Source organism: Athene cunicularia (genome assembly GCF_003259725.1).
Source record: "Athene cunicularia isolate RWA chromosome 7 unlocalized genomic scaffold, athCun1 chr7_part1, whole genome shotgun sequence".
NCBI classification, from domain to species: domain Eukaryota; kingdom Metazoa; phylum Chordata; class Aves; order Strigiformes; family Strigidae; genus Athene; species Athene cunicularia.
Window position 1 is genome coordinate 25938129 of NW_020799107.1, and position 25040 is coordinate 25963168.

The 25040-nt window shown below is 40.7% G+C and overlaps 1 protein-coding gene across 1 annotated transcript in view; it reads left to right on the forward strand.

Moving 5' to 3' along the window:
- Window positions 1-25040, forward strand: part of PDIA5 (protein disulfide isomerase family A member 5) — a 110011-nt gene that overhangs the window by 41132 nt on the left and 43839 nt on the right. The window contains exons 6-11 of the mRNA XM_026852508.1: window positions 1775-1867; window positions 3114-3174; window positions 6972-7039; window positions 11606-11697; window positions 11802-11873; window positions 16342-16478. Coding sequence (XP_026708309.1) covers window positions 1775-1867; window positions 3114-3174; window positions 6972-7039; window positions 11606-11697; window positions 11802-11873; window positions 16342-16478 — 523 coding nt within the window. The remainder of the gene's footprint in view (window positions 1-1774; window positions 1868-3113; window positions 3175-6971; window positions 7040-11605; window positions 11698-11801; window positions 11874-16341; window positions 16479-25040) is intronic.

Here is a 25040-nt window from a genome sequence, read left to right on the forward strand (position 1 = left end):
GTTAATGCCTCTAGTTTTAGAGCTTTTTACAACTGTAACTCTATTTTGAATGACTTGATTTTTTTTTTTTTAGCAGAGAAAGGAGCTAGCTACAAATGCTGTATTAAAACAAATTTCTTCTCCTTGAAGTGTTTGTGGTCCCAGCACTACTACCTCACCCCTTAGATCATCTTACTGTGTACATTAAGTGCTTTGCTTGCTGTCTAGTGACTAATATATGCTGCCTCTTGTGATAAGACAAATCTCTTCAATATTAGCTGTGCAAGTAGACAGAAACATAAATGTAATAAATGGATCCTGCTGTAAGCCCTGAATCCTCACAATCCCTCACAAGTACCAACTGAGATGCAGGAAAATGAGCTGACCTCCACTATCTGTTGATAAGCTGTTGGGATGTTGTACCAGAGCAGACCTACCAAAGGCAGAGAGGTGGCAGAAGTGTGTCTGAGACTGTTTGAGCAGCATGAGTCACCAAGTGTGCTGCTAACCTGCTCTTGAGAAGGTGAAGTACAAATCTAGGCTTTTAGATGGATATTCTTGGCGTGTTTTAGTGTTTGTCCATCTCTGCTCTTCAGCCATGAGCTGCTTTGGCAAAATATCCCATGGGCTGAAAAAGGCTTTAACGAAGGTTTTCTTTAATCCAACTTAAACTAGGTTTACTTAGTCCTGTGGCAGCATCACCCACTCACTCTTACATTGACAGAAGCTCCTCAGGGACCTCATTACGTTACTGGTGTGGCAGTGGTCCTGTCTGGGAGTGGACATGTACCTCAAGTAATACCACAGAGAAAGAAATGAGGTCAATATGAGTGGTGAATGAACACAGAATACCAAGTATTATGTTTCCTAGAGTACATACATCTGAGGATAACAGTGATCAAGCCTGTGCTTCCATGTAAAGCTGCTAATGGGGGGCAGTGCAACTCTGCTGGAATTCATGGAGAGCATCTCATTGACTTCAGAGGGCTGGAGTTTCCCTCAGGCTGAAATCAGAACCATTGGAGAGTATTTTCTTACGATAGATTATCTGTCATCTGCTGAAATGGATTGTTGGTTGTCTGTCAGTTGGGTACAGCAGTTATAAAGTATGCACGCATGTGTACTCAGCTTGTTGAATATGAGAACTGCAAAATCATAGCGTCTTATATTTCCTACTTCTCTTGTCATGTTTACTTCTTACTCTCCAACTAAAAAAATCCACTGAGTGCAGTTTCTAGGTAGGTGGGTCATAGAGGGAGTTATTGGTGGATTTTTCTTCCTTTGACCAAATAAGCAGTTTGATCTTCAGGTGTGGAGTTCGTTGCTTTTGCTCGCAGCAAGTATCAGTGTGCCCTCCAACTAGCCCTTCTGGATTCAAAGGTTACTCAGATCTGGTGAAGGGCATGCAAACCTGACCTCTACATAAAGAGAAATCTTTCCTGCTAAGCCAGGGAGTAGCTGGTAGTATGGCAGATCTAGTACCATTGAAAGAACTCTCTGAAGGATCCTTGAAGTACTGTCTGTGTGCTGGTCTACTTTCACTTTGTTTTCCTCAGTTTTATAGTGGAAATGGGAACTGGTAAGTTGGGATATCAGTTATGAGGAAGGTACACACCCATGTATTGCTTGGTTCTGCAATAATTTGTGTTCATCTGCATTAGAGCAGATGAGTATATGAGCAGAAAAGCAGAAGCACCAATTGGATGGGGTTTGCGTGACAGCGTGGATTTGAGGTTGAATGTCTCATGGTTTCTATTATGTTTGCTTTCAAAGCTTTTTTCCCTGTTTATTACAGTCTATGGTGGCCTTTCTCAAGGATCCGGAAGGTGCTCCACTATGGGAGGAGGATCCTGAAGCCAAAGATGTTGTGCATATTGACAGTGAAAAGGTACATTAGCTGCATAGATGATTTATATGTTTTGTAAATATATGGGATGTGTATGTTTGTTCTAACTCTCAATGAAGCACCTCTCTTTGGAAGGGAAGTTTAAAGTAACCTATTTTAAGTGACTTGACAAAGTTTGTGGATTATGATAACTATAAAGTCTCCTGCATCCCCCCGCCTTCCTCTCCCCTACATGTGGTAGATACTGGTCTGCCAACTACACGGCATGTATCTAAACATTGTGAATGGTGTGGCAGAAGAGACCTGTTTGTCTCAGAAAAGCATAGCAATTTGCAAAATGCAGTCACTGCAGTATGCAAGTAGGAGGTAAAACACTGCTCTTGCAACTGCAGGTTGTCATTAAACCTTGGGTTCTCTTATGCCTGGCGTTGTCTCAGGAAGTCTAAAGCAGGAAGGAACAGGATCCAGATCCTGAGTGATGTAACCTTGTACAGTACCTGTCCTCTCAGAGTGAAGTGGGAAAGCAGCAAACACAATGAAATTACCTTAAAAAGCCAGTGCCACCACATACCTCATTATATTCTCTGTAATATAATCAGCTTGGTCTTTCATATTAGTTTTCTAGTCTATAGATTTTTAAAACTTTAATTGATTGGACTCTAGCTGATATTTCATAACGGGCTTTTTCAATTTTCTAGCTTTCATTTTTAATATTAGAAACAGTTGACATTCAGTTTTTGTAGGAAGATTAATTTTTAATGTTCACCCTCTAGTCTATTACAAGCCTTCCAAGGGTTGCATTCAATTTGAAAACTTCATCTGGTTTCCCATCATTCTGGTACTGAAAAATATTTTGTCATGGCTTCTCATAGCTTCGACTAGGCTTCATAGTCTGGAAACGGAACTTTTTTTGTTTATTATTGAGTCTGACTTTTTGAATTAGAGTATGGCTTTTGGGTGGGTCAGGGAAGAAAAAGTTTCCAGTCAGAGATTCTGCAGTGAGAATAAACCAAGCCATGCAGCTTCCACATCTCAGCAGTGAAGATACTGGTCTAGGATATTTAGCAGATACTTGAATCTATAATAAATTCTGCCATCTTCTTTCAAGCTAAAACTGAGTAAGGAAGAGAAACTCGTCTTGTCTGTTAAGAAGGATGACCCTTCTTCCATTGTATAAATGAGCCTGTATTCTGTAATACATATATTAACTTTCTGAAGTTGTAACACAAATAATAAGTGGTGTCCTTGGCTATAGGTCTGTTTTTATTTTCTTTGTTTCATTCATTAGGAACTGAGAAGGCTTCTGAAGAAGGAAGACAAACCCCTTCTGATGATGTTCTATGCCCCATGTAAGTAACCCAGCATGTCCTGTCACCTCTCCCTTCTCCACTGAGAGATGTCCAAGACTGATTAGAAGCCTCACCTGTGCTTCACTAATACCATCTTATTCCACCTTTATCACTCAACTCCTTGTGTTGTTCTGCCTGTTTGTCCTCAGTTTTCCCCTACTTTTCTATCGCTTGTGTCCTAGTCTTGCCTCTTTCTCTTGTGATGAAGACTCTTGCTCATTGTTAAACAGTTGCTTTCTGCAATTTCCTTACCCGCTGTCCTTTCTAGATTTGTGTTGCACAAGACAGAAGCACTGTATGCTGAGTGCATAAAATACATCTGTCTGAGAGTGCCTAGCCCTCCAGCCTGTATAGAGCTGTAAGTGCAAAGGGGTATTGCACACGTTTTTCACTTTTGCAGTTTGGGCCATAGCATAAGATAAGCTGGTTTCACACAAGCAAAAGATCTCCAGAGGAGACCATGGAGTTGGAAAAAAACAATATATTTGTTCTGCCTGACTGCAGGCTGAGGGAACAGTGCAGTGATCAGGAGCAGGAGGATCAATTCCTACTCCATCCTGGAGGCACCCTGAGTTTTCCTACCCACATTGTCAGGAGTAGGTTGAATGCAAGTGGGATTACATGCCAGGGACAGGAAGGAGAGAGAAGAGCACATTGGAGTAATTGCATTTCTTTTGTGACCTTGACCTTGTATTGCTGCTATCTTGTCATTGTGTTGGCCACTTGTACCTTAATTTTACGAATTTACAACTGCTTTTTTGTGTTTCCTGGTGACTGGTATGTGAGAGGCTTTCCAGCTTTTCAAAACAGGATAGTGTTGTACTGAGTTGTTGCTCAGATGGAAGGCAAGGGAACCATGAGAAAGGAATGAATGCGTGACCTAAGCTAGAAAAGCCTCCCAGTGCTGCCCTGATAGGGAAACTGATGTTAGGCACCACTAGCAGCTTGCTGGCTGATTCTCTTTAAAACTGTGTTCCATGGCAGTATTATCAGGTGTTTTCTCAGTGTATTTTTGCTTGTAATTACTGTCTGCAATGCTATTCTACCTTTTTAGTCTCATCTGAATGCTGTCAAGATGGCCAGAATTGCTCAAGACTTAGTTTGATGCATGACTAAGAGAATGTTTTTTCCTTTAATTAAATTAGTTGCAGCTCTATGCCTTCAGACTCTGCAGCAGGATGGTCCTGCATGGCCTGGCACGATGTGTGGACGTTCCCAGTTGCTGCTGCTGCCTCCTTAGCATCAGCGGGAGAGGATATGCCTGCTCTCTGCCTGTAAATTGCCCCTTGGGGGAGAGTTCAGCTGCAGAGTGCTTTCACAGTTTACCTGTATCGTGAATAATTGTTTTCCACAACTGAGTCTCTTCCTGAAATGTGCCTTATCTAACCCTTCATTCTCTTTGAACCATTCCCTCAGAAACCCTCCTCCTTCCATTTTTTTTTCTTTTGAAGTGGCAAAACACCTGCTAGTGTTCAGTTCTGTAATATTTTTGCTGCTTTCTAAACCGCTGTGAAAGAAACCTACTTGTAAGATTTTTTCCTCCCCTCTGATTTCACAATTCTTAACTCCCTTATCTTTTATTTAACACTTTAGACCTTCTGACTTGGTTCTTGTCCAATTCATCTTACTCCTGTTACTGAAGACAGAATACATCCAGCAGTTGCATTAAATTACTGGCTTTGGGCAGCTTTAGTTACTGGTTTACAGGTGTTACCTTTCATAACTGGGAGCAGCAAATCAAGGCTGGTCACTAAAGGAAATTCTGCTTTTCTTTACTTGTAAGAGGTGACTCAGGGAGGTCTTTGGCATGAGAGGACATCAAAGGCTTTGTCTGGGAAGCTATGAGGTAGACAGCTGCATTATTTCTCTGGTTTGTGGGAAGCAGGGGCTTTAGATTCATTGTGGCAGATTCATAGGAAATGGGCTCTTTCATTACATATCAGTGCAGAGGGAGATGAAAGCAACTGCAAACTTAAATGTAGTTTCTTTAATATTTTGGGAATGCTTGGTCTGGGTAAAATGACTCAGAGCAAAGGCATGCTTTCCTTAGAAGATATTACCTGCCATTTGGAGACCATTCACTGTACTTTCAGACCTGTATTATAAAGTCAGACAGCACTAAATATGAAAAATTAGGTAGACTTCTAGGCATTTAGATTTGTTTGTAGTTAACTATGTCAAAGAAGACTCCTGCAGGAGATGGTCTGGATTTGGCAATGAAAAGGAGATGTTATAACATCATTGGAAATGGGGCTTTAAAAATGGAGATGTCAACTAGTGGAAAAACTAATACGTGTTTAATTAAGCCACCCCTTTTGAGACAAAACACAAGAAGAAAGAACAAAAAAAAATTAGTTTTTCGAGGTTACCCTTTTATGCCTGTATAGGGATATATGTGGCTTGACAGCATCTTGAACAGTAAGTATAACCTAGAAATGCATGGGCAGGACAGGTTCTACTGAAGTGGGTTTGGGAGCAACAAGTTTGAGGCATCAGCAGAGCTGGGAACAGAAGGACAATAGGGGTGATGGCTGGGTGAAGGAGGCTGGTATGTGCCTGTGATACGGAAGGGAGTCCACGGAGCCTTAGGGGGTTGAAGAGGGGAGGAGAGGGAGATCAGTGGCTGGGTGAGTTTAGGGCCTGAGGCTGCTGAAAAGAAAGAAACAGGATTCAGAAGATGGTGTTAACAATTCTTCTGATGTCTGTTCAGTGGTTTGGATGAAGCTGCAAGACCACAGTGGGCCTCAAATAAGTGGTCCGTGCTCACCAAGAAATCATCATTTTGACCAGCACTAATTTACAGCCTCACTAGCAATTTGAGCAGAGATCAAAGGTCGAAAGACCACAAAACCAAGAACTCTTTACTCTGATTAAAGGTTGTTCCTCCCAGGCATGCTGATGTGATCCTAAACCAGTGGCTGTAAAATCTGTTCCTCCTTTCTGAAATATTTTCAAAACTCTTGTCTTTTCCTGGGAACAAAAGTATTGACTACTGCCCTGTGGTGGACCCAAGAGTTTCCACTATGAGTATCTGGAGTGCTTGGCTGCAGCCTCTTTTCTTTCATGCCATCTGCACTCCTGCCCATGCCCATGTGCATGCACATATTTTACTTGGCATGTGTGAAACCTTCTGCTTACAAGGTGATATACTGCTAATCTGCTTAGCGATCCAGAGTGTCATCAGACAGCTCTTAGCACACTCCCAACTGTACATTGGTGGTCTTCCTCACTCACCATGAAGTTATTGTATTTTACAAGGGCTGTTGCTTCTTCTGAGTTATGTCTTCTCAATTAAAAGAGCACTGTTTAACTTTTGATGTCTGTTTACTGTGTTTAGGAAATGCTTCTCAAATTAATGTAAAAGACTTGTTAAATTGGGATGAATCTGAACTACCTCCCCCTGTCCCTTAAAGACCAGAAATACACAAAGCTGTTTGAGTTCACAAGCATGACATCTTCCATTGACTTTTGATATGTGAGTTTCATCTTATGTTTCCCTCTGGGCTCAGCTCAGAGCCTGAGGAATGCAAGATGGTGTTACTCTTTCCAAAACTGGGATGAGAAATGAGTATGAAAGTAAAGAGCAAGGAAAACATACAAAAATAGCAGCATGTACAAGAAGTAACCTCCTTAGAAACTAGTAATCTAATAATTATTTAGTAAAGTACATAAAGAATTTTGTTTTAATTTTTTTAATATAAAAACGTGTTGTCTCATATGCTTTGGAACACAGATCTTGTACAACAGGCTGAATAGAGTTGTTGGCATATTACTTACACAATTTCTTTTTTTATCAGGGTGTGGTGTTTGTAAGAGAATGATGCCATCTTATCAGCAGGCAGCCACAGAACTGAAGGGTAAATATGTAAGTGAGAAGATAAGATTTTAATGAAATTTTAAAAATCCTTTTAACACTTTCTTTTGAGTGTTTAAACCCACGAATATTTATCAAAGTGGGGAATTTTTAAGCAAGTTGAAGCATAAATGAATGACTCTGTTCCAGATCCCTTCAGGATTCTTTCTTGATTTTTATTCTTTTTAATTTGGAGAATGAGGTGTTAACTCACTTGCCTTTTAGATTCAGTGTAGCTATTGCCATGGAAAAATGGGCTCTGACACTACATAGGTTTATGTTTGGCCTCTAATTTGTGAGTTGGTAGTCCCTTTGAGCTCATTTTAGTAAAGATAAAGAAATGTTTGCCATAATGGGTTTGATCAGCTTTTTGACCTGATGTTTCATAGCAGAGTTGGGGATGGATGCTCTTACAGTAATAATTAATCCACTTCTTTAGTGGAGAATCACAGTGTCCTAGCCACTAAGCATAAGCATTAATAAAGTCTTACAGCTTTACTATAACTCTGTCAGCAAAGTTAGCATTCCTACCAGATTGAAATGAAAATAAGTTTTGACTGTAATAAAATCCATCAACAGCAGTTGCAATAAGTTAGTTACCTGTTTGTACTAATAAGGTGTATTGATCTCTCCAAGCAAGTCAACAACAATTCTCTAGTCAAGGTTTTATTATGTGCCTATTGTATAATTTATATGATACCAATAATGCATGAGTGACAAATAAGACTGTCGTTTCATGGCTTTAGCTGGATTTGGTCTGATCTTCCCTGTTGGATCATTCACTGTCAAGTTTAGAGGCTTCCTTGGGAGAGGCAGCATGGATGAGGAAAAGATGAAGCACTGTGGTTCATTGCTAGGACAGCTCTGGCCATTATTGCTCATAAGCACCAAGTGCTGTCATGCTCCCCCACGTTCTCCCAACTGGTTGTTTTTCAGAAGTGTTTTCTATAAATCTTTGTTTGCTTAGGGCTGAAATGAGTGGGAGTTGTTCAGATTTATTTAGGACACAGTACAACCCTTGAAGGTATTTTCAAAAGAGTTTTTGTCTACCCCGGCAGCACTCTAATGCCATCTCCCCTCTGTGGAGTGTGCACTGCAATCTTGGGAAGGCACTCCTGTCTTGCATGGCAGGTGCACTGCAAGGTGTGAGCTGGGCAGGAATTTGGAGTATAAAGAGTCACCTACAGAGATAGTGCCAGAGAGAAGGCATGCTGCAGAGTGCTGTGTTCTCCTGCAATTATCCCTTCCTTGTCCCTGTGCAGCTCGTTTTATTAAATTCAGACCAAAGAATTTAAACTGCAGATCTACTTTAGTTTAATTATTTCCTTCCTCACAAAGAAATGGTTTCTGTAGATCTGCACAGCTCAGTGGCAGGGCCGTGATACAGCTCTGAGCCTGGCAGTGCTGAGCTTGATGCAGCTCAGGTCAGGGGTACTTTTTGCACTGGGGTGTTTTTAGTGCAGGATCACTTCAGAGGGAAGTACATTTGTGCCACTACCATCCATGTGTTTGACAAAAATCAGTCCATTCCTCTAAATTTGACCTAATCAGCTTCCTGAGTGGGACGTGTACACGTTTTGCCATTTCTAAAGTTAACTGTGCTGTACCCATCACAAATTATTCATGGGGTATCTTAGAGCAATGTTGACCTCCAGATCAGACTTTTCTGGAAAGTTTATGATTGGTTTGAATGAGCTGAAGGTTTGGCGTTTTGGATGTGACCTGTCATTAGCTGTCAGGATGTGCCAGGCTCAAAAGTGATTATTGCTGTTATGGATCAGGAAATGAAGTACAGTATTACCTATATAATAGTTGTAAAAATGAAAAGGTGAATTGTACCTGTTGCTGGTTGCTATGTTCTCTTGGGACTGGTTATTTCTTGTCCCAGTACTGTTACTGAGAGGAAGGCAGGGTGACATTTTCAGTGTTACATTTGGTTTAGATCTGGTAATTCCATTACACCCAGTGCAGAAGGAAAAAAGAGGCTCCGAATCAGAAACGGAAGGCTTATTTTATCAGTGGCCTGAGAGATTCATGTGGTTTGTGGGTAGGGTGGACTGGTGAGTGACTGTCACCAATGCACCATGGGCCCTGTGCAGGGAGGAATTGGTGGTCAGCAGAGCACTTCAGCATCTCCTTAATGCTCATGGACTTCATGAGTATGCCAGAATGCTTTACTTAGTAAAGACCGACTTGAGCATATGCTTAAGTGCTTTCCTCCTTTGGTGCTCATCTTTTTTTTTTTCTAGTAAAACCAGAGAGAACAGAGACTTCAGAAGCATAAAGTTCTTACACTTATTTCAGATATCAAAATAAAGGAAACCTTTGTTTAATCTGTTCATTAAACTTGGATTTAGGCAGGCTTTAAGTGGTGGTGTGAGGTACCAATTTAGGAGCAGTTCCATCAACAAAACCTGTGAAGCAAGGGAGAGGTCACAGTAGAACAGGAATAGTCAGAAGCCCAGAAGATGTGACTAGCTAGGAAAGGTTCAGAGTCAGTTCAGGTTATAGGTAGCTTGGTGGAGAGCAGATAAAGTGTTGAAATGTTAAATGTCACTGCAGAGGTGAAAGGAGTAAACTGATCTTTGTGTCTGATGTGGCTATTACAAGAGTTAATGGAATTAAATTGAAGTCGGGGTCATTCAGTCATTTGCTAAAAGCAAATTAGCAAAACATCTGGCAGGAGCAATTCAAGTATAGAGGAAGGATCCTGGCTTTGGGTAGTAGGTGTGTTTTGATGGTCCCTGACAGCCTGCTATTACATAATTCTGTGATTATAGGCCAGCTAAAGCTGTTACTTTTGTCATTAAAACCAAATCCCATTGTCATAGCTTTTTTCTAATTATGCTTCATATGATGTATGAACACCAGAATGAATCCGAGTTATTGACTTGTATCAATCACCACAGGCTGGGTGGACACAGTGAAATTGTAGCAGAGTATCTGTAATGGCCAGGAACACCCATTTGAAATCTAGGAAATCCTCTGAAAGTTCATGGCAAATGTGAAATCTGGTAGACTGGTGTTTATGAGGGAATTAGTTGGTGAACCTGGTTCTTGCTTTGTAAAACAACTACTGTGTCTTGATCCTATTGAATTTACCTCCTCTCAAGTGGTGACATAGAGGATAAGGGAATGGGAGAACTGGATCTAGATAATCTCTTATGAATTAAGTCAATCTGGTTGTTGGAACTACAAGGAAAATTCAAAGTAAGATACTTGGCCTGCCAGTATAAACCCTACTCTTCTCAGTTAGCTTTCCTTTATCTTTTCTCGGGATAGGGGAGAGAAAACAAAGTATCTTTTGTGACTTTTCAGCACATTCTTAGAAAGGGTTGACCTTCAAATGAGGATTTTCTGCTTTAAGATTTATTTCATGCTGGCTCTGAGCACATTTTGTTGGTCTGTGCAGTTTGCGGCAGTCAGGAACCTGGTATTAAATTCTGATGTGGTATTTCAGCTGGAAGGAGAAAATCCTGGTTTTGGAGGGGGGAAGGAAGAGGGGTTTGGATTAAGGCCCTGCTGTGAAAAATATTTAAGCCATCAATGTCATTAAACAAAGTTAATCATGAAGTGGTATCTCAGCAACTCCATGGTTGCAGTTTTGATAGCAGAACATCTTCTGTATGAATCCCACACCCACAGAAACTCATCATCAATCCCATCTTCAAATTTACAGGTCAGAAATTTTTGGAAGAGAATTGGGCAGAGTACAGGATGAATTGCAGGAGCCCTGAGCCTGAAACTCCTCTCAGGGTGAAGGGCTTTCAAGGTGGAGGATGGGTTGGGGTACAGGTGAGGAAAGGGAAGGAGAGGTTTTATGTTTCAATTGCTAGTCTGAAAAGTTACTATGCTTCTGTGCCCCTCTTGGTATCTGTCAGACAAGGTTAATTTTTAACTCTCAATTTACTCTACCAGTCAGGTAAGTCAACATATTTAAAGCATATAAATCTTATGTGCTATTTCCTGGGCTCATGGAAATAGGCATATTTTACTTTCACATCAAAGTAATGGTGATTACCCCTTGCCATTCAGTAAGTGGATTTTTAAACTGGGATAATGCCAGTGCTTGATTGGTTAGAGCTTCTGGACATGAGCTGAGATTGTAAATTTGTTGCTGGAGTGGAATCCGGAGAGAGGATGGAACTTCTTGTGTCTTTGCTATTGTCTGGATGCAAACCAAGCCATGTACTTGCAGAAGAAAAAAAAATCTAGTTAGGCTTGTCGCTTAAAATCCAAATATGCAAAGAAGAGCACAAGTAGTGCAATTGAGAGAATTCCCTTTAGGTGTTTCTGTTAGTGGGTGAATAAAAAGAAACAGAGACACTTCCAGAGCAAGGAGGAGGCGACAAGTTGGAGGTGTGTGCTTTTTATGGACTAGACTCAAATATTGCTCTGTTTCCCCTTTGCACACAATAAGAAAAATTTCACTGCCTTTTACAGAGATCCTCTTGCTATACAGCAATGTGAATGAAATCAGAATCTGCCCAGAGCTTGGTTGTTTTACTTCTTAAAAAAAGTTGTGATGTTCCTGCTGTATAGTAAGAATCAATACAATTATGCTCTGTTTTTTTTCAGGTTCTTGCGGGAATGAATGTTTACTCTGCTGAATTTGAAAGGATAAAGGAAGAATACAATGTCCGGGGATATCCTACAATCTGCTATTTTGAGTCAGTTATGTTTTGCTACTACTTCAGAAATCATGTACTCGACTGTAATTGCACGTTCTTATCTTCCAGGGTAAGGACTAAACCTTGTTTTGTTGCTTTAACAGGAAAGGAAAGTTCCTGTTCCACTTCGAGAACTATGGTGCTACTGCAGCAGATATAGCAGAATGGCTGAAAAAGTAAGGCATTGAACTTCATGCACTCCACCTTTTATGTACTCTTCATTATTTACAGAATGTAATGGTTTAGGAACAGCCATCTCTCCCTCATTCCCTCTGCTCAGAAGAGCAAACAAAACTACCCTGCTGAGACTGGCTAAACTAGTACAGAGAGATTGCTTAATGTTTGGTTTTTAGCATGCATGCCTTGCATTTCACAACTGCATTTCGTCTGTAATAGGAGACTGTCTGTGGACCAAAATAAATGTAGATACACAGATCTCAGCTTCATTAAAAATGCCAACTTAAATTTCCAGTGATCTTGGGTGCCTGAACTTAATACCTTGCAAAAGGTCTGACTTTTATTGTTATATTAAAAATGTATATGCCAAGTGTGCAGTTCTCATTGGTTCTTCAGCCTTTAGCTGGAGCCTTTGAAGTGTCTTGCAGAGGCAAACTGGAGATCAAGGCATCCCGGATTGCTAGTCATTTTTACAATGTCTGTGTTTTCCTGTCATGACATGAAGTAGTGTTGAAACCATCTTGTTCTACCTAAAGAGAGCTATTTGCAGTCATAAATATTTTGGAGGCTGAATGACCCTATGGGACTAGCAGTTGAGAGGGAGAGACAGAAAGTGTGTGCGTGTGTGTATAGTTGCTCTTTAGCTGGTGTAAATCAGCACATTGTCAGAGCAACTGGAGAGAGTTGAGGTCTTTCTCCATCACTACTGTTAGCAGTTAGCCTCTGCTTTTGGGCATTATGTCATCATTGTAACCCTCCCCTGTTTGCTGCAGCCATGAAACTAATCTTGAAATTAAGGTAATAAAAGGAAACAAACGCATGGGAAGGAACAGACGGTCGCAAACTATTGTGATAATATGGCTTAGCAAAATTGGCTCAGAATAAGCAGTGTTTTTCTGTACCAGTGGGGCTATGCTGGGCACATGTGAATGGTTGCAGGTAGCCCAGGGTCTTCAGCAGTGGTAGGCTACATGCTTCAGGATTGGGAACCCACAAATAAAGTGCCACAAGTGTTCCTGTTAGCATCAGGAGGTAAAACACAGCAGGCGAGAACTGCCCAGCAGATCAAAGAGGAGGAATTTAACCATAGTCTTAAAGGCTCATTTAGTCCATTAAGCCTTCAGATACGAGCAACCAAGATGGCAACTGCAGCAATGCTGAGGAGGTGATCAGCCTTTGGAGCACATATATGACTTCATCACCTGCACTTTATTATGCTTCTCAGTTTTGCAAGGATGTGATTATCTCTTGGCTACCACATGTGAAACATCAGATGTTTGGGGTGGGTTTTTCCCCCCTGTCTGCCCACATCATATCCAGATAATCCCTGTAATATGCAGTGCCTTTATATTAGTGCTGTGACAGCAAGCGAGCACAGCTACTGGAGGCAAAGCAGAACAGCTGCAAGCTCTTTCCAGTGATAATCTCTGCTAACAAACCACTGTGGGCTTTGGCTGTTACTTTAGCAGTCCAGAGCTAAAGACAGCTGTTTGTCCTCACTTAGTGTTAGCGCATGCTTATTAGTTTCCCAAAAGATGATCTGAGCAGTAGTGTTCTTGCCCCTGTTTTGTATAAGTACAACTTTAAGGAAAACATTTTGAGGAATTATGCATACTTGAATTTTGCCAGTAATTAATGTTGTAATTAAAACCATATACAGGGTAAATCTGCTACATGTGTAATATTATATTACTCTGAGGAATCTGCAGTACAAGTAGTCACATGGTGTGGCAAGGGCTTTAGGAAAGCCAAAGAGTGTAAATAGATAGCTGCAGGGTATATAGGTTATATTTCAGAGTCGTATGACATTAAAATCACGTCAGGAAGTTGCTCTGATGCGAGACGTTGCTTGGCAGAGCCTGGGCACGACAGTGCCAGGGTGTACATGGCAGCCCATGGCGAGAAAAGCCAATGTGTCTTTATACTGTGCATGCGTGTGCTGTCATCACAGATTCTCAGAAGAATCCAGCAGACATTGAGCCATATGAATTACCTATTTTTTGTGGACACTAGGTACACACTGCAGAAAAGAACTGTTTTCCCTCTCCCCCTTCTTTGTGTTTTCCCTCTAAATGTTACTGGTAAAGTGCTGAAAGTGGTTGATCTATGCTAAATTTGGGGGGAAGACATGATACAACTTAATGAAGGTGAGAATAATTTAAATTATTGAAAGAATGTTTTCCATGTTCTTTCCTCTCAGACCAAGAGCTGCTAGTTTGGAGGGCTCTGGCACCTTTTCTCTTACTCCTTTATTGAAGGTGCTTCTTTCTTATGCTGAAGTGTGCTAATGCATCAGTCTTGCAGATACTTAACCTCTCTTATCTTCCTAATAGGTACTGACTACTATCTTACGGAGTTTCAGATGTTTTCATGAAGCTATAGAGAGAAGCCATCATACAGCCTTACTCCAACACACAGCATTTTTAACACGAGAGATGCTATCTTATACATACCACAATTCTTACTATTTTTTTAAACCTGGTATACAGCTGTATTGGCCTGGATGGTAGGCAAGCCAGACAGCTTTTTCCTGCCTTCAATAGCTGCTTAGTTTGTCTTGCTGTTTTTATGGACTCCTCTCGGGCCCTTCCTTAGCACCAGCTACTCAGTTAAATAAAGAACTTGTTCTCTGTTCTTAATTGAATTAGCTCCTGATAACTCTTCCAGACTTCTGTCATCCTATTTTTGGTCTTCAGGCGTTGGATGTGCCTTGTCTCAGTTTTAAATGACATTTTAGATTTTGCTTGTTGCTTCCTCCAGGCCTTGAGGTGCTTCTTACCAACTCCTGTGTAGGCTTATTAGCATGCACAGCGTTTTAAATTGGGCCATTTGAATAAACATCCTGTGCCCTGCTTTACTAATTCCTTACTGAAATAGGTCATGCCAGGCCCTGCTAAACACAGCATTCTCCCTGTACTTGGTAGCCACTGTATCTGTGTTTATCATGCTCTGCCTACTCAACCCAACTCCCAAATTCATTAAGTGTCATGGTGTTCTCTGAAAAGCCTTCACTCTGCCAGGATACCTGCAGATTATTGCTCTCTTACAGGCTTGGCAACAAGCAAACTGATTATCTGCTAAGCTTTTAGAGAGTAAACTCTTGTGGATGGGGACCTGCCTCTTCTGTCAGCTGCTTGGCCAAGTGCAGCTCCAGTGTTTGTTTCTTGGTTCGTTTATCATATAAGCAGCAGCAGAGGTGTGCATCACAGTTTTGCATGAATTGCTTAATATTCTTGGATCATACCCATTGCTTACATCAGCAGAATTTGCTGTCTGAATCAGTGTATCTCTCTACTGCTGTTTTTTATCAAACTAGGCTTTCAGCCTAGAAATGAGCAAGGCAGGATAAATGAGTTATCCGTTTGTCATTCCCTGTTCCAGGCAGCTAACAATAATACATTTTAATCAAAAATAGTAAATCTGTTTTCACGAGAGATGGGGTCACATCCAGACCTGTACTTTGCCAAAGAATTTTGGGAATTTTGGGGGTTATTTGGAACTCATTACTACAACTGGCAAGGATAAAATAGCTTCAAAATCTGGCTCCGAATGTTCGTATGTTTGGGTGTCCTTTATGTGAACGCTGCTTTAATAATTAAAATGTCAATTAGCACAGTTTAGTTCACATCTGCCAAATTCTCATTTTAATGTACATTAATAAAAAGCCAAGAACAATTGTTTAGTGGGATGATGAACACTAAACTGGAGTTCAATTTCCAGATTTGCCACTGTGTCTTTGAGCAGTTTCTCTAGCTCTGATCCATCAAAGGTGGTTAAACTCATGTGCAATCATAGTCAAGTTGATAGAACGTGTCACTTACCTTTTGGGTTAAGCATGCAGTTGTGTAGTTTTGCTGAATTAGGCCTACAAGCCCACTGCCAAATGAGGACATAATGATGCTTTCCTGAGTCACAGAGTTGTTCAGGGTAAACTGTATATTCCTGGGGAAACAATCTGTGTAGCTAGCTCATGGTACCAACACCGCACCTCCTTCTTTCTCTGTCAGCCCTAATCATGCTGTCAGTATTCAAGGTGACTGGTTAGATGGGCTGTTTCTGCTCACTACGTTTTTCTTTCATTTGCAATGCCTCCTGTGAACTACAAAGTGTGAATGCTGTGAGAAAGGGAGCATCCTGCTGAGGAGGGTAAAAGAGTAACAGAAATTGCATCTGATTTCTATAAAGTAATAACCAAGCAGTCTGGTTACATCCTTGCTCCATCCCCTTCCATTGATGATCTGTCCTCATGAGCTTCTTGTGGATTTTTTTTATTCCTCCTCCAGTTTTATGTGAGTTTCAGTGCTTATGAGTTCTGGATGAGTACAATTATGGAAGCTGTTCAGTAGGGTTAGTGTGCCATACATATATGGATATCTGCACAAAGTGGTTCCTTGCAGCCCAACTTGCCAAAATGACTGCTTAGCACCAGAGAGAGCCACCTTTAAGCTGTGTCTCTTTGTCTTGTAGCCCACAGGCACCTCAGCCACAGGCTCCAGAGATTCCCTGGTCAGATGAAGAAAATGTAGTTTATCACCTGACTGATGATGACTTCGACAAGTTTATAAAAGATCATTCATCTGTGCTAGTGATGTTCCATGCACCATGTGAGTTTGTTTTTATTTCTATTCTGTACCCTGAGCCAAATGCTTGCTAACAAAACCAATGATGATTTTCTGTGGAGGTTTCACAGAGCCATGAACTCAAAGTCCAGGCTGTTCTTGTTTGTGGTGGTTGTTAAATACACAAGGCATGAAATGTTTGTGAAGTTGCTGACTTCAAGTTTAGCACAGAGATGTGCTGCTGGAAGTGACACTTTGTAGGCTGAGTCAAAATGTAACTGAAGAGTGTAAGTAATGATGCTTAAGTAGTCTGAGGACTCATAATTTTACAGCGTGATTTCCCATTTTCAGCTTGTCTTCTGTCTTGTTTGCTTTCAAAGCAGAGGTCTGGTTGATTGAGCAACTCAGTTTAAGAACTGTGAGCTCCTGAGTCCTTGTTCATGGCTGCGGATGTGTCATTTTGAGCATATTCACTCCTCTGCTGCAGTCTGGCAATGTAAGGGGTGATTGTCATCATGGATTGTGCTGAAGTATGCCAAAACTTTATCAAAGGTCAGAAGGTCCCCAGGATACTTGAAAAACAATGCAGAGCTGGGAGTGATACTACTAACTGTTTGGCTGAGAATGCATTGGGCTGATTTTTCCATGATTTAGCTTGAGCAATAAAATACAGGGGGTTGCCTTCAGAAAGCTGTTCCAACCAGTGTTGTTGTCTTGGGTGGAAGAGTGCTTTAACCACTTTGTTCACTTAAGATGTAACTTGTTTCAGCTGCACAGCTGGTTCTACCAATTCTTTGTGTCTGTGATAGAAGGTTCGGGCTTAAATCTGCTACGTTGGGTGATACACAGATTCTGTCTCCTCTTGCTGCTGTGCTGGAAGTGGCACTTGGGTGAGATGCTCATTTTCGTCGGCATATATTTGAAGGTTAGGGCTCTGGAGGCAGGCTGTGTGCTCACAGCTGAACAACGGAAAGTCTTGGCACAGAGGCTGAAATCCTGCTTCCCTTTAAGCCAGCAGGAGTTAGCTCCAAAATGCCTTTTTTGAAAGTCTGCTCATAAGACTCATGTGAAAAACATACCATAATGAATTTCCTTTGCCCGATGAAATGTCTAGAGATTTGATCCACTGAAGCGGGTGACTGACTGCTGTTTTGTCGCTGTGTGCACTGGATTATTCATACTAATAAAAGTGGGAGCGGAGATGAACGGCTGGTCTGAAAACCAAAGCACAAGTAGCAGAACTGATGAAGCCTGGTTTGCCCAGGAGTTATCCTTCGCTACCCAAATCCTTCCTTCCCCAGATTTCCGTGCACCCTGGTGTGCAGGCGGCAGCATGGGCTGCTGCTCCTCAGGAGCTGTATGCTTGCTGGTTTGGCTGAACAACTGCTGCCAAACAGAAACATAACTGCTGAATTTCCCTCCTTTCTCTCTCTGCACAAAGGCTTGGGATAAGTGTTCTCTGCCTCTAGCCTCAGATTTCTGTATGTTTACAGAGATTTAGTCTTATTTAAAAGCTTTCCCCTTTTTTGAGTTTGTAAATGGGCAAAGGAGTCTAGTCATGTATTTGGGAGGAGGAATAAATTGACAGGTGGCCCTGCAAACCTGTTTGTTTAGGAAGTCAGATTAAAAATAGATGTATACACACAACTACAGTCAAATTTTATAGTAAGTTCAAGTTATAAATCTGAACAAGGCCATTCAGTTTTCTGGTTTTTAATATTTTCTAAAATAAATAATACTATTTTAGTTATAACAATGATGTCTGACCTATTTGGAGAGAAGGGGGCACTTCCAGCTAGGTATGTTTTGTACTAAGATACATTCTGTGCTAAGGTACAGCAGTACTTTTGGCAAATACTGTTTTAAAAGTAAATCAAATGCCTGAATTGGGCTGTTGCAATCTCCTGATAACACGTTCCAGCTGCTCAGAATTGGGATAAAGAATGTTCCTTGCCAGAACAACTCAATTTTAAATGCAAGTTGGATATTTGGGGCATTTTATTTACATTCAGGTAGTAGTGGTATGTCTGTGTGCAGAATCCAGCTTGTACATGTGTAAAAGATTTGTGTTTGCAAGAATCCTCTCTGGGCATCCTCAGCAGAGAGTGTGAGGCTTGCAAACTAATTAACAACAGACAACTATCATAAACAGTTATCTCCATGATTAAAAGATCTTCTCCTAGCACTTCTTAAATGTGCTAATGGAGTCACCTGAATATTAGGAGATAAATTACTTCAGTAAAAGAAGCAGTAAAACCAGGACATCTTACTTGTTTTAACCTTGGTATTTTAGGATGAGAAAGTTTTCTTTAAAAAACATGTATTAATAAAAAAAAAATTAAAATCTGGTACGTGAAATAGGCCCAGAATGCAGGGTGTACTGCTGTGTAACTTAGAATAAGCAAGGGATTTCAACACTGGCCTGGAATGAGCAAGTACTTAAACACCTTGTCATCATGCAGCATACATGTGACTTGGAGTTTTTCTAGCATACTATCAATCTTGTGTTCATGAGAAGTTTTTTACTAGAGGGAGAATTATTTGTGATGTCTTAATTGCATAGTCAGATGGCCAGTGCATTAATAGAATGTAGTATAAAAAGATATGTGGTGAATCGGAAGCTTTTGATCCCCCTGCCTCACCCCCCAAGTGCTGAAGATAAAGCTGAACCAACGGCATCCATAGTAAATACCTGTGAACTGCAGAATTGGGCACTGTGATCAATGTGGCCAATTGGGTCTCCATGCCTGTGGCTACTAATGATCATCCCTGAGGACCACACTATAATTATTTACAATCAGTTGCACTTACTAGCCCAATTAAAGGCGTCGAAGCATTTTGTGTTAAGTGCAGCCAAGCATAACTAGGTTCCACTGCAGCAGCTACATGTGATATAAACACATCAGGAAGGTCTGCAGCAAGCAGCTTGCACCTCTTCCTATCATATACCTTTTCTGCAACAATTTAGCAAAACCATTAAACAGAAGATGTGCTGCTTGGAGTCATGATGATGTGCTGCTTCAAGTCAGTACTGCTGGCCCTAAGAAACGTGGGCGAGTGTGGGTGGGCAGGATGAGTTCATCCTGCTTTCGTTTTGTAGGTCACTAGGGACACAAAGCAGGATTTTTAACCTTCTGAAACTCCCTTGTAAAGCCCTTAAGAGGATGTTCAATAAATCTGAATATTTAGCACAGGTAAACAGTGACCCAGCCAGCCAGGAGTCTGAAGACTCTTACCCTCCCCAGCTATCTGTGAAGGGTGTACCATGTTGTGCTCCTATTTCAGCATTTTACTGAAATTCCTTAATTGCTGGTGGTGAGCATAGTGTTACCTGGATATATCTGAACTGGAGTCTTGTGGACATCTGAAGTGTATTTTCTTTGTGTTGCTGTCATACCCAAAAACTTCAGGTATGAATGGCGATCTCCTGCGCTGTATAAAAGGACAAATAAGTGGCCTTTTCCCCCTAAGAATTTGGAGTTTTTGCTTGAAATGATCGTATTTACTAACATGAGATTACACAGTTACATTAACCGCCCTGTTTCTGAGTCTCTAGCAGAATATGTATTGCATCAACCAGAGCTGTTTCTGTACCATAACATAAAAGAAGGCACCTATGCTGCTTATGATAGTCTTCTGTTATCAGTGAGAATAAAGACTCCATGTCTGTATGTGTTTCTTGAATCTGTGCCTACAGCTGATCAATTTATTTGAGATGGCCAAGATGACAGCTGGGTTCTGAATGTCTCTAAATACAAGTTATGCTGCCAGTCAAGTGTTATTAAATGCTTTAGTGATGTGGGGATTTGCTGGGACTTAAAATGCTCCTGAGTCTCTTGAGCACAACAAAGCCCTGTTTGTGTTTTTAGTTTTCCCATCAAACTGTTTGCTGAGTCACATGCAATTTTAAAAATAATTCTGTCCAAAATATTTGCCAAGTTAGTGCAATTTGCAGTCTTTCCGACTATATTTTATCAAAGGAATAAAACCCCCACAAATTTCCCTTTCTACATTTTTCACAGCATTTTTCTCCAAAGCATATATATCTCAGAATCTTGCACAAAATAAGTCTAACAAAGTCACTGATAAGTCAATTCAAACTGCTGAAAGGTGTTTAAAGTTTAGGACTGAAATTCAAGTCAGTTCAGAAACGGGTTCTAAAAGCGTCTGCTTTTTCATACATAGGAGTTACCTTTCATTGTTTTGTTAACACTAACATTTTGAAGTGTACCTGTTCTTGCAGCCTCATGCAGAATAATGTCCTGGCGCCACCATGAGCTGTAGCCTCTCTGTGTACATTCAGCGAGTACAGATCTGAGTAGTCTCTAATGCTAAGGAGTGGTGGTTGTCCGTCACCTCTGATGGTTGGGGTTGCTTTCCTGCCTACCTCATACCCTATCAGCCATAGCAAAGCCCACTACTGATGCTGGAGGTAACAGAGGGGAAAAAGGCATTTTGGCTGCACTGTTAGTGTTGAGCATGCATTTGCTTTTTAAAGGATTAAACTATTAAAATGTTTTCCCTCCAACATTTTGACCTTGTATGTGAGCTTAAATTCATGTTAAACCTGTCTTCTTTCCAGCCCTCTTCATAGGACTTCTTCAGAGACTTTATATAAACTGTAGTTGCAGGATTTAAGGTTAGAAAAAATGTCAGTATCCTTAGTGGGACATTGGAACCATCACGGGTTTCCTCCCTTGATAAGGAGGGACCCCCCCCCCCCCCTAATTTGTTCTTGGAAACTGCTTTGGAGATGCAGCCCTGATATACCTTTTCTTGCTCCCCCCTAATGGAAGAGAGGGTAAAAATAAATCTTGAGATTATAAAATACACTCTAGTTTTGATGTGTTGTTGAAATGTCTGTGAAATTCCTTTCCTGTCCTCAAATATTTTCTTTCCCTTCATAAACCAACATGATAAATTATGCAGTTGGTGCTTTCCAAAGCCAACTATTCAGCTGTGCAGGATTTTAATTGCACAGGGAGCTGTTTTATCTATTTAGCTTTGAAAAACAGCTTTTCACACCCCTCACTCCTTCCCGCCTCCCTCCAGTGCATTAAAACCCAAGGTTTTAAGCCACTTTATGGACTCATTATCAAGAATGCCAACCAATTAGCCCAGTACAAGATGAAGGCCTCCAGCTTCTAACCAAGCAGCGGACTTGGATCTCTCCCTGCCAGCACACCGTCATTGGTTTCAGTGGACTTGTTTTTGTTTCTTACTGCTGCATGTGGTGAGATTAGGATGTAGGAATCCATTGCTCACTTTATATCTAAAGTAAAGCAAACCCAAAATGTGCGCACAAAATCAAATGTGTTTTTTTTTTCAAAATGGGTTTTACAGCTATAAATAAATAAGTCTCTCTTTCAGACCCCCACTGGTTCTGTATGAAAGCTCCTTATGAAAGCAAGCTACCATTGCAGTGAGTGCTAATTGGTATGTCTGTTGGCAGCCTCAACAGAAAGGCCACGAGTTGAAAAGACTGAAGAATTAATTTTACAGTGCAACCTGAAAAAATAGCCTTTCTAGCACAGGTCAGCAGCAGCCTAACATTGGCAGCCTGTGATAAATAAATATAATCTTAAGTTTTTCCATGCTAATTCACAATTCAATCAAGGATTTCTTTTTTTTTTTTTTTTTTTTTTTTTTTTTTTTGCACCGTAAACCCAATGTAGTTGTACCAGTGGCGGTTAAAGGCTTGTTATCCAAATAACAAAGCTGCACTGAATGTGAAATGGATGGAAATACCCTTTAATTTTAATTTGTCCCTGTCATATCTGACATCTGTGATTTTTAAAATAAAATATTGTCTGTGTTCAGTGGCTGTAGGGAAAGGTTTTGCATCTGCCTTCAGACATACAGCCTCTAGAATGAAGACAAACAGTGGATACCTGGGAAGCTGTTCTTCTTAGGCCTGTGCTAGGAACCATGAACAGTGCACAAGGAGACATGCATGTGTCAAGGTGCTTGCTATGAGCTCAATCTTGTTCCTTCTCAACCCTACAAAAATGTCCTCCTTGCTCTTAGAGTAATTAGAGAAAGCTTTAAATAAGCCAAACTTTCTGGACCATTATGTAGGTCACAGGCAGTACCTAGCTCTGCTGGATTTCTTGGTGAAGTAGTGCAGATGTCAGGATGGGCTGTTGCAGTGGAAGACTGATCACTGAAAGATTAAATTGTTGTGCCAGGGCACTTGGATGATGAATGTTGCTGTTTAAGTATCTGTACAGATAAGTCATCAGCTTCAGTTTCAGCTTCGTGTTTCCTGACTTTTTCCATCCCTTAGGTGCCTAACTTTTAATGTTGCCTGAGTGTACTTTTAATGGAATGTACAATAAAATGCTTCCCTGGACAAGTGTAAATTGTGACAACTTTCTGTTTATTGTATGTATGTACTTTTAAGCTGTATGTTGTTGGCAGACTCCTAGAACAGATATATTCTTCATATAAACCAGTTAGAAACAGGTAAATTCTTGACTCCTGAATGTGCTTCTACTGAAGTAAGCAAGTTCTGACTATTGATTTCAGAGAGAGGAGGGCTGAGACACTCAGACTGAGTTAATCAGTATTTAAAATCATGTAAGTTTACAACAGGATGTTGCTTGATATTATATTTGAATATTACCAAAAATCTAAGGGAATGTAAACAGTTCACTGCAATGACCTGCCAGTGGAATGACCTGCCTCATTAAACTAATCACAGCAATGATTTTCAGGGGAGATTTAATCACACATTAAAACAGGAGTTCTTGAAAATGCAGCAAACAAGGAAAATGAAGAACCTGACATGGATTTTTCCTTTAATGACCATCCCACTTATGTTTCTTGAGGGTTTAAAAATAAAAATCAATATGGGTTTTTAGTGGTACTTAATATAAATAGGAATGTGGAGAGTATAAAAATCCTAATAGCTAGCTTGTGCAGTAAAATTTGATAGGATACCTAATGAAAAGGGTGAAGACAGTAATGACTGAGTCCATTGTCTCTTTTGTGTCAGTCTTTTGATACTAGAGCATACAGTTCGTATAAGATTATTGTCCTTTTGAAACAGTTTGTGCTCTTTGAGCAGGGCGAAGTCATAAAAAAGGATGATCCAGTGATAAAAGTGGTAGCCTTGGCCTGGAGATGTAAAAGTTTAGTTCCTCGCCTTGCTTTGATTTGTACAGTCATAACCCAAGTTGCTAAATATTTGTCTGTTTCCAATCTGTGAAGTGGAGATAACATTTCACCTCGCGTGGGAGTTTTATCTAGCAAGCCACATCTAGACTGCAAGATGCTCCAGTACTGCAAGAATTGGGGTATGGAAAGCATATGAACACTTGCAAAGACTTAACGTGAAGGAAGTAGGATTCTGCCTTTGGCATTCCTTGACTCGTGGCAGACAATTGGGCTTTTGGCCCCCATATTTAGGAAACCCCATCTGCCGCTGGGTAAGCACACAGCTCAAGCTGATGACTTGCAGCTTGTTTACAGCCTGTGCTGGGACTTGAAGGGAGAAGCCTTGATCTGGTTTACCTCCACAACAGAAAGAGTGGCAAACCCAGACTTTTGGGGTGTTTGTGGCTACTCAGCCTTCAGACTGGACCTTGACTTGGTCTGTGTCACTGTGCTGTTCTGGGGACATGGTGTGCACTTTGAATAATTTGCTTGCTAGCAGTTGTGGGTATCAAGAGCAGTATGCAGGACAGTAGTAAAGGAAGAAAGAAAGAAGGTGAACTTGATACTTGGGTTTTGTTAAATTTAGGGGATATTTTTCAAAATGTATTGCTTGCCTCCAATAGGGTGCAATTAGTTTCTCTATTAAATAAGACATTTGCTAAGGCTATTCCAATCAGAAAAAATCTTACTGTGAATGTGTGGCAGGTGGTGTGAAGGGAACATTAGTTTCTTTGGGGATTTGCTGCCTCATTTCTCACATTACTATTGCCTTTCCTCTCTCCTAACAAGTCCTTATCGACTAAGTGAGATTATTGCACAGGAGTAGCCATGGCTGCTGGAGGGCCAAGGGGAAGCTGAGAGGTGGCAGTTGAAGGGAGACTTGCCCCATTCTCCCCTTCTCTGGGTATTTCTTGTAGATTACTTAATTATTCAGAGCAGTCTTTAAAGGACTTCTGTAATTTTAGCTGTAAAAGTCCACATTTGAGCGTGCGGATTGGGTGAGTGACCTCCCACAAGCTTGACCCCAGTGTATGTATAAGCCCTTAACGCTGTCATGGTAAATAAAATCTAACAGAAGTGAAGCATAACCTATTTTTATAGGTTTACTTTGCTTGCCTCTAATGATGGGTTAACAGTAGGAATTAGCTTTAAGAATTAAGCAGCGAGTTTATTTCTTCTGAAATAAATTAATTTCCTTGCCTGGATAAGCTTAATATATGGTGCAGAGCTCTCATTTGGAAAGTGCCTTACAGTATCTTTGCTACTTGAATCATTACCAGTAGAGTTTTCATTATCAAGTTTATCTTCCTAAATACTTCATGGCTTCCATTGTTATTATCCTGTGGAAGGTAGAGAACTTATTTAAAGGGCAAATAATGAACAGAGAAACCTACAGAGCGAGATTGCTTGTCTGCCTATCTGCTCCTTGTGCCCTTTCAGACAGGGAAT